The sequence below is a fragment of the Lactuca sativa genome, chromosome 3 (genome assembly GCF_002870075.4).
Source record: "Lactuca sativa cultivar Salinas chromosome 3, Lsat_Salinas_v11, whole genome shotgun sequence".
Lineage (NCBI taxonomy): Eukaryota > Viridiplantae > Streptophyta > Magnoliopsida > Asterales > Asteraceae > Lactuca > Lactuca sativa.
Genome location: NC_056625.2, coordinates 59,881,877 through 59,892,138, shown reverse-complemented (window position 1 = coordinate 59,892,138; position 10,262 = coordinate 59,881,877). Strand labels below are relative to the sequence as shown.

General features: G+C 35.6%; 1 protein-coding gene across 1 annotated transcript; it reads left to right on the top strand.

Annotated features, from left to right (window-relative positions):
• The first annotated feature begins 901 nt into the window (after positions 1-901).
• Positions 902-7,455, top strand: LOC111904336 (zinc finger CCCH domain-containing protein 19). Its single transcript, XM_023900101.3, has 10 exons — positions 902-2,221; positions 2,291-2,370; positions 3,655-3,848; positions 3,948-4,806; positions 4,900-5,024; positions 5,102-5,161; positions 5,241-5,291; positions 5,381-5,451; positions 5,554-5,705; positions 5,796-7,455. Exons 1-10 carry the CDS (start codon positions 1,119-1,121, stop codon positions 7,133-7,135), a joined length of 4,035 nt encoding a protein of 1,344 aa, XP_023755869.1. The 5' UTR covers positions 902-1,118; the 3' UTR covers positions 7,136-7,455.
• The last annotated feature ends 2,807 nt before the right edge of the window (positions 7,456-10,262 follow it).

Below are 10,262 nucleotides of genomic sequence, written 5' to 3'. Positions count from 1 at the left end.
CACATAATCAAATAACACTATATTATGAATATAGTTTTAGAAATAAACAAAAACCACAAGAAATCAATCCGTATCGAAACCCGCCAAAACCGAACTATTTCCTAACACTTTTTTATACCTTAAAAAACCAACTTTATGGTTGATGATTTGATTTTGGCCAAAAAAAAGCACACCACACTCGGTCCTACTTTTCACATACAAAAATATAATTTAGTAGGGGGGAGCAAACCCAAACCAAGAAACCGGGAAACCAACTAAAACCGATGAAACCGAAACCGAAGCAAAACCGACGGTTAGAGTTTGAATTTTTTAAAAACCGAAAAATCGGGTTCGATTTCAGTTTTTATCCAGAAACCGACCTATCAAACCCGAGAAACCGACCCATACTTGATTGTTTTTTGGTTTTAATAGACTATTTTGGGCTTTGGTTGTAACTTGTAATAGACTATTTGTTGTAAGACTCATGTTTTTTGAAGTATTTAACTTGTTGCTTCATTTATGGAAAATGGGTTAAAACCCAAAACCCATGGGTTTAAACCCAGAACCCGTGAATATATGAGTTGAACCCAAGAAACCAAAAAACTGCCCAAACTGACCTCAGAACCCGAGAAACCGAACCGACCAGAAACCGATCCTATTGAGTTCTGAAAACCAGAAACCGACCATTTATGGGTTGGGTTGGGTTTGGGTCCAAAACCGACTCATGCACAACCCTACGAGTTAGAAAAAAAAAAGGAGAAATAACCTTGAGAAATGAGAACTATGCAAGACAATAAAAGGTCATTTAACGACCAAGAATTTACCGTACTTCTAATAAAGGCAGGAAGTGAAATATAAAGTATTGTCAAGGGACTAGTTAGTAACTCAATCGTGTATTTATTTATTCGATCGTCCGGTTTTATTTTGGCTTGAAAATACCAAATTCGAGGCGAAGAACTCTCTCCTACTCTGTCTCATCTCGCTCTCTCTCACACACAGATACACACAGTACCCCATTGATATCGCCTTCTCTCTATATTTCCACGCTTCTCTCACTTTGCGGAGCTTCGTAACATCCGACACATGTCTAATCATAGGGATAGGGGAAATTAGGGTTAGGGTTTTGAAGAGATTTCGCCATGGAGGTCGAAGAAGAAAACAACTCAAAGCACCTTCAAGAATCGACAACAACCGTATCAAATGAAAGTTTGTTAGAAAATAATAGCATGAATGATACAGAATTAGAAATAAAGGTACCAGAATCGAACACTCAAGAAGAGCAAGGAGAAAAATCGTCTGTTTTATCCCCTAAATTGGACGATCCAAATCCTTTTGACGCGGTTGCAGTGGGGGAAACAGCGGAGGAGAAGGTGGTTATTGTTGACGAGAACTCAGAGCAAACGGGTGGATGTTGGAACTCGGTGGTGGTCGAGCCTACGAGTTTGTTGAAAGACGAGAACGGAGCCGAGGGTGCTGCAAATGATGGAATTTCTACCTCTGATGTTGCTGCTACGGAGAGTGGTGGTAGCGAGTTAACAAATTCGACCAAAGTTGACGTTGGAGAGTACGAGGCAGCTGTAATTGTGCGAGATAATGGTTTAGATGCAGTCGAAGAAAATGCCAATAACAGCGAGGAGGTTACCAATACAAATGGTCCGTTCGTGATTGAGAATGATAAAGACGGAAGTGACGATAAAATGGAGGAAGCTGGCGAGACGATGAAAGAGGGCGGAGGAGTGGATGTTCCGCTGGTGCCAGTTGCTGAAATTGATGAAAGAGAGGAAGTGATGGCGGATGTTAAGAGTGATGGTGACGAAATTGTTCTAGGAGATGAAGCAATCACAGAGAGTCAGGTTGATGTCCAAGAAGCGGATGCAGAAGTTGTTGCAGATGAAGAGGAAGGTCTTGAGGAAGGAAACACGACAGACGACGAGAACGCTGCCGGTGCTGCAGAAAACGAGGATGAAGAACCAACGCTGGCAGATGAGGAGAAATCATTAGATACAGAATTGGAGACCGATGAAGAAGCAACCATGGCTGATGAAGAGAAAGTCCCATCGGAGGAGATGGAAACGGAATTGACAGAGTCGGTTGTTAAGCGTGGCAGAAGGAAACGGAAAAGAGGAGGGAAGAACTCAAAAGCTACCCACAAGTCTACAGTTGGGCGTAAGAAGATAATAATTGACGAAGATGTTTGCTTCATTTGCTTTGATGGCGGAGACCTTGTGCTATGCGATATGAGGTGAGTGTTCTTGATAGATGATCAATCTGGATTTACAGTGTTCTAAATTCCATTGTTCCATATTTACAGGACTTGCCCTAAAGCTTATCACCCTTCTTGTGTTAACCGAGAAGCTTCTTTCTTCCAAACTAAGGGTCGATGGAATTGTGGTATGTTCTCTATCCTCTCATACATTTAAATAATTGTTGCTTTTCACTTCATGTGATATATTTACCATTTATATTATCAAAACAAGGACCAAAATTGACGCTTCTCATAAAATAGTTTCTGAAAACAAGGTAAAGGGGGCGTTTGGTTTGCTGGGTTCCTTAGGAATTCAATTACATTCCATTTTTGGTGTAAAAGTAAAACTTGCTCCTTCTGGGTTCTCTTGAGCTGACATTCTTCAAACAAACACCAACCAAAGAGGAATTTTTTCTTAGAATGTGTATATGAAAAACGAATGAATGAAATATATGTTTATGACGATTGAATGAATGAAATCATACCTGGGGTAGTTATATAGTGTGGTTTGGGGATTTAAGGTGTTCATTTAGAACAACCAAAGTTATTTTTTTTTTCTGTTGTAAATGGTTAATGGTGTTACATGATATATGAGAGCTAATCTTGCAGCAGTTGGCTTGTATCAGAGATTCAGTTAAAAGGGAGATTCATCAGAGAACCTGCCACAACACAGATACCATGAATGCTTCACTGCTAAAGTTGATGGCTTTTTTCCAGTAGGATTAGTGTCAATGTGTGACTCCATGAATTCTTAATTAATCTGTTCAAGAAAGCAAAGCCTTTTTTTGTCTAGCGAAGTTGTCAAAGGAAAGACTATTGTTTTCCAATATCTGGACACCATCCAAGAACGATTAATTCTTCGTTTTTTTGAAGTTGATCAAAATAGGAAAAATCCATTGGCATTATGTTATGCGTGTTCTTTTTTGATGTAACCACATTCAAATGTATAATTAAGTCCTTGTTGTAAACAAATGCAAGGACTTAAATGTAGTATGATTAAGTTGTTGTGAGGGCACACATACATACTTGTTTCAAGCAATTACTGCAAAAGCATTTTAAATAACCAATCTACTACACCTTTTGCAATATTTGTTTTCTCATGAGAATAATCTCAAGAAAAAAGTTTTCTTCTTAACCTTAAACAACAAAGAGATAAACATGGCAACTGAGAAATGAAGAAAAGATCATGAAAACGAAAAAGAAGGAAGTGAAATAAAGAAATCATTTTGAAACTGTGCATGGATCCAAATTTGCTTCTAATGTGCAGTTGCTCAATGCATTCATGAATCACATATTAAAGCTATGTGTTTTGGTTTCCTATGTGTCATATTAACTACTTGAGTTTCTCAGATACCATTTAAATGTGCTTTTACTTAAATTACCATGGGAGCAACTTATTTATTTATTTAAATTTAAATTTTGAGTTTCAGGTTGGCATCTGTGTAGTACCTGTGAGAAGAAGGCTGAATACATGTGCTATACATGCACCTTTTCCTTGTGCAAATCATGTATCAAAACCAATGTTATATTATGTCTCAAAGAGAAAGAGAAGAAAGGTTTTTGTGAGACTTGCATGAAAACCATCATGCTAATTGAAAAAAACTCTCAGGAAAATCAAAATCAGGTATAATCATTAGTTATTCTTTACTCTTAATATAATCATCTATCTATAGACTATTAGTCTATAATATCAGTTGATAACTAAAAATCTCTGTTTCAACAGGTGGATGTAGATTTTGATGACAAGAACAGCTGGGAATATCTATTTAAAGATTATTGGATAGACATGAAATCCAAACTCAATCTTTCATTACCCGACCTTCTTGAGGCCAAGAATGCTTGGAAAGGATTCGATCCAGCTGGCAAGAAAGACCCGCCAGCTGTACACTCTGAAGGTGGTTCAGGCTCAGAAAACCCTTCCCCTTCCCCTTCCCTACAAACAAAAAAGAAGCGAATAAGAAAGCCTAAAAAGCTCAAAGAAGATCTGAAAGACACAGAATGGGCATCAAAAGAGCTTCTAGAATTCGTGGCCCACATGACAGGTGACGACACGTCATTTCAAACACAGTTTGATGTCCAAGCTCTCTTGCTTGAGTACATTAAAACAAACAAACTTCGTGATTCGCGTCGCAAAAGTTATATAATTTGTGATGCAAGACTCGAAAGACTTTTTGGAAAACCACGTGTTGGACATTTTGAGATGTTGAAGCTTCTAGAATCCCATTTTCTTATCAAAGAAGATTCTCAGATAGATGATGTACAACTACAAGGGGACACTGTTGACACTGATGTTGTCCAGGTGGACAATGATGATGAAGGTAATGAGAATGTGAAAAGTGGGAAAGACAATAAAAAACGTAAAATTCGCAAGAAAGTTGACCGAGAACCTCAGTCAAACCGTGATGATTATGCTGCGATTGATACACACAATATAAGTTTAATTTACATGAGAAGGAAGTTGGTGGAGGATTTACTTAAAGATAATGAAACATTTCATAAAAAAGTTTTTGGGACCTTTGTTAGGATAAGGATTCCTGGTGCTCATAATAAGAGTGACATATATAGACTGGTTCAAGTTACAGGTGATTGAACACTTTACTATTTTTTAAAATTTTTTATTTCTAATACTGCTATGTATATAATTTATTCGGTTAATCTACAATGATTGAAAACAGGGACTATAAAAACGGAGGAATATTCAGTTGGCAAACAGAAGACTGATTCCATGCTTGAAATATTGAATCTTGACAAAACGGAATCTGTATCCATTGATACCATTTCAAATCAAGAATTCACAGAGGTTATAAAGCTAATTTTTTTTTTGTAGAATTAATGGTATCTTTTGAGTTGCTGATATGTTTAGTTTTGATACGGTAGGATGAATGCAAGCGTCTAAGGCAAAGTATAAAGTGTGGATTGATAAATAGGCTGAAAGTGGTATGTTTTTCTTTTTTCTTTATATATAAAAAAAATAAAAAATTCTTTCCATTGTTCTAACATGTTTGGTTGCTTGTAGGGAGACATTCTGGATAAAGCCATGGAACTTCAAGCTGCAAGAGTTGATGATGTAAGTTCTGTAATTCGATTCATCTTTTTCTTTATTTATGTATTTTATTTTAAATATATTTTGTATCTAATGCTTTATAAATGTTTCAGTGGCTTGAATTGGAGGTTTTGCGCCTTAGTCATCTTCGTGATCGAGCAAGTGATTTAGGGCGTAAAAAAGAATATCCTTTTTTTTTTTTTTACTGTTCCATTTTTATGTTAGTCATGATGAATTTAATGGAGAGTTTTGACTTTTGTGTGATCCTTGACTTATATATATCCACGCTCAGAGAATGTGTAGAGAAGCTACAAATTTTAAAGACACCTGAAGAACGTGCTCGTAGGCTAGAAGATTTACCTGTAATACATGATGATCCTACTATGGATCCAAAACATGTGTCTGAAGACGACACAGATGAAGATGACAAGAAACAAGGTATAGTTTAAAGACAAGTAAATAGCAACCAGTATACTATAACTATATTGGTAAAAAGATTGGTTTATGATTCTGTATTGCTATATGTAGATACATACAAAAGCTCTGTGGGCCCCAGATTTAATAATAACCGGAGACGAGACTACCCCTCGAAAGAACCTTGGAGTAGTACAAGAGGTCCTGCTAAAAATTACGAATTTGCCCGCAACTTGAGTTTCTCAAACAAAACCGAACCACATAATGAAAATGTACACGATCAAGGACGGGACCCAATCATGCAAAAGAAAAACGAAGATTCACCTTCACCTTCACCTTCAAGTTCAAGAAAAGAGGTTATTCCCGAAACTACCCCTGAAGTAAATGAAACAGAGAAAATGTGGCATTACAAGGATCCATCTGGGAAAATTCAAGGCCCGTTTTCGATGGCACAGCTGCGTAAATGGAACAATAATAAGTTTTTTCCTGTTGATTTGAAAATATGGAGAAAGAGTGAGAAGGAAGATGATGGTGTTCTTTTAACCGTTGTATTAGAGGGACGATTTAAAATTACAATTACACCCCCTGTTAAGTGGGGCCCGAAACATGATGAGAGAGATGGTTTTGGTTTAGGTAGCCTTCCCTCTCCTACTCCTACTCCTACTCCAAACCAAAGTAAGAGTATGGTTAGTTCTTCGTATCATGGTGGCAACGAAGGGCTGCAGTCACCTACACCGAGTGCAGGTGGTCCCCGGATGGTGGCATTTGGTGGTGGTAACAATATGCCGCCACCGCCAGTTGTTCAACCGGTTACCACCACCGATCAAAGTCTTTCTGGTGGACCATATGGTTGGAGTGGCGGTGCACCTCATAACCCACAACCGAGCCCCCAGTGGGGTGGTGGTGGTGGTGTACCGAATATGGTTCAGAATCCTGCCGGAAACTTTCTGCCACCACCACCTCCGGTTAATCTGCCGCCGCCGCCACCACCACAACCACCACCAAATGTAAGTTGGCAACCTCCTCCAGGAAATCAAAGCATGAATTGGGGAGCTAATGTTCAAGGTCCACAATTAACAGTGAATTCCCCATGGGGTTTGCAACTGCAAGCAGGTGGTGGTGGTGGTGGTTGGGTTGGTCCACTACCACTACCACCAACACCAACACCAACACCAGCAGCGGGACAAGGGTGGGTTCCTGGGAATGGAATTGGAAACCCTAATTGGGTTGCTGGTGAGGTGAACCAGGGAGCATCATCCAATATGATGAGCAGCGGATGGGTTGGTGGAGCCAGTGAGATAGGGTGGGGTCCACAGGCGAACCAGGGTTGGGGTTCCCCTACACCTAGGAATCGAGGAGGCATGTGGGACAGAAATGAACAAAACTACAACAGAAGTGGGTTTTCAGGACAAAAGAGGAATAGAGGTGGTGGTGGTGGTTATACAAGGCACTAAAAGAGACAAACCTCAAAACCCCAGGGGGTGTGATCGTAACATTTGTTTTGTACAGCATTTGTAGTGTGTCGTGGGTAGATGAAAGATGGATGTTTGCGTTTTAGGTTATATTATATACTTATTTAGCATCTCTTTCGTCAGAGATAGAAAACGTGTGCAGTGTAGGTTTTTTATGTGCTTTTAAGATTTAACATAATATCATAACCGACTAGACTTGTCTGTCTTGTCTTGTAGCATTGCGGGTTTTTCGTTATTGTTTATGCTGAATAAACGTGCTTCATGGTTCATGCCATAGACACCATGATTCACAGTGACACTTATTGATGTTTTCCCTTTTTTTTTTGTTTCATATAAAAGCAATGTTTTTTTTTATCTTCTGGAATTTGGGGGGAGAGAGAACCAACTGCAACTTCTGCTTAAGTATCATCAGATCAAGGGGTGTTTTTTTTTTTTTTTTTTTTTTTTTTTTTTTTTTTTTTTATATATATGTATAAATTGTTTATGTAACATCTTAACAGCTCGTATGTAAGTGGAAGACACTAAGTTCATTTGATTCGACTCGCTTGTCTGATAAATTTAACGGGTAAATGATTTAAAATCATTAACTAAACCGTTTGGAATTGTTTGTCTCTTACTTACAAGAGAGAAAAAAAAAATCAATGGTGGAATTAAGTCATCTGGCCTTTTTTGTTTCATAAAGAAAGAATAGCCATGGTGTAATTTTATTTCCATCAATTATTCATACTTTCTGACAAAAGGGTTGAAATTGTTGTACCTTCTACAGTTCTTCTGCTCACAGTTTGGATCTGTGTTGTAGACACTGTTGGATGGGCACCACCATCCCAAGTAGAGACATTTACCTTAAGCTTTACCGTTTTGATCCCGGTTGCAATTATGATATTTTTTTCAATATTAATGTATAGATATTCAAAGTGGTATAATTGCAATATTATTAATTCGTGTTAATTTCTTAAAATGTCAAAGTAGAAACACATCGTATGAAACACTTCAAAATAAACTTGATCCAATCTCATAAGCTTCAAGCTTGAGATGACATGTCACTAAAAAAACCCATAAACGGATGTTTTGTTGGTGCTTGAAGTGTTAAGGTAATTCATATTTAAGGATTATGTCATGCACACATGTCCGTATGCTTTTGTGAACTATGGTGCCCAAGACCGTTAAAAGCCGATTTGAAGCACGGAGTAAAAGTAAATATGAGGTCTGAATATATTAATTAAATAATTAAAGTTGAAGTAATAATAAGTTCTAACAATTGTATTAGAATAAGGTAGACGTATAATTGAAGCGGAGCATATAGGATAACAATCCAATCTTCCAAACATATCTTCAATGCTTTTACCTCACTCATTTTTAAGAAAATGCATCACCACATTAAATGGATTTTAGGATCTTGATCACACAAACTTACTAACTTTTGTACCCAAGTAGTTGGGGCCAAATCAAGCTTCCGAACAACTTAAAAAACCTGATCATAAACACTATTTTACGCTGCCTTTATTAGTAAAACAAAAACATAATCATAGACCCAATTTTATAGACCATAAAATGGAATAAAGAACAACACCTATCCCACATTGCTTTTGCTTTTCCAACATCTTTAATTCTTAATCAAAACTAACTTGAAACACCCATAAACTTAAAAGATGAGTGAATATGAATTAAGTGATTAATATATTTCACATACTATTAGATTCAAAGTCATAGAGTAGAGAATATAGTCATCGAGATTGAGAAATGAATTTCCGGAGAATTAGAAATCATAACTCAAGTCTGAAACAGATTGTCAAAATGAACAAATATATGATTGTTGATTGATTTAATTAGTTATTTTATCATTGTTCCCATAAAATAATTGGTCCACAAAGAACTATACATTTACATAATACTTAGTGATTTACATATTATCCTAACTATATATATATATATATATATATATATATATATATATATATATATATATATATATATATATATATATATATATATATATATATATATATATATATATATATATATATATATATATATATATATATATACATTTTAAGAGAAAAAACAATGAAGAACTATACATTTACATAATACTTAGTGATTTACATATTATCCTAACTATATATATATATATATATATATATATATATATATATATATATATATATATATATATATATATATATATATATATATATATATATATATATATATATATATATATATATATATATATATTAAGAGAAAAAACAATGCTTTTTCTATAAAAAAAACTTACACGACATTATTTTTCGTGAATTTTTACATCCAAATAAAAAAATAAAAAAATCATCCTTCTAGTTGAAGAGTCTAATTTGAATATTGTTAAGATTTTGATTGCACATAGTGATATTCTAATAGAAATTATATGTAACACCATAACATTTAAATAATATTTTATTTAAAATAAAATGTATTTATACATAATCTTTCCAATAATTATTAGAGTTCACAACTTTTCGATGTTACAAATAATATCAACAACTATAGTAAAAGAGAAAATGATCAAACAACCTTCTCTATTCTATTCGTCATCATCATCGGTCACGCTCTTCTCTTCCACTTCTATACCTGAGTGCATGCACATTAAAACAAACACGTTAGACAAAAGTCTTGTGAGCTACATGAGTTTTTGATACATTCTCATTCTTTTATTTATTTTATATACTTTAATTATTCTTTGCACAAAGACTTTAGCACATAAATCCTAGCAAGTACAGCCAACATAAGAATGAATCAACCTGGCCAACAGTAACTCATACGAGTTACACCTGGGTCCCACTGTTAAAGACTAATCCAAGATAAACCTGCCACAATACTCCATCAAACTCATGTTAATCCATGATAATCCCTTACCGGGAACCAATAACACAATCTAGTCCTTCCACACATGCTCTTTATAAAGCTATAAATTTTCTTTATATCATTTATTCCTTTTTCTTTTTTCTTTTTACATTTTCCACCACATAGTGCCATTTTACGCCACCTATTCCATCTAGCTTTTCATTAAGCTTTTAGTACACATTCACATATAACATTTATCATACAACTTTTCGTAAATCCCATAATAAAT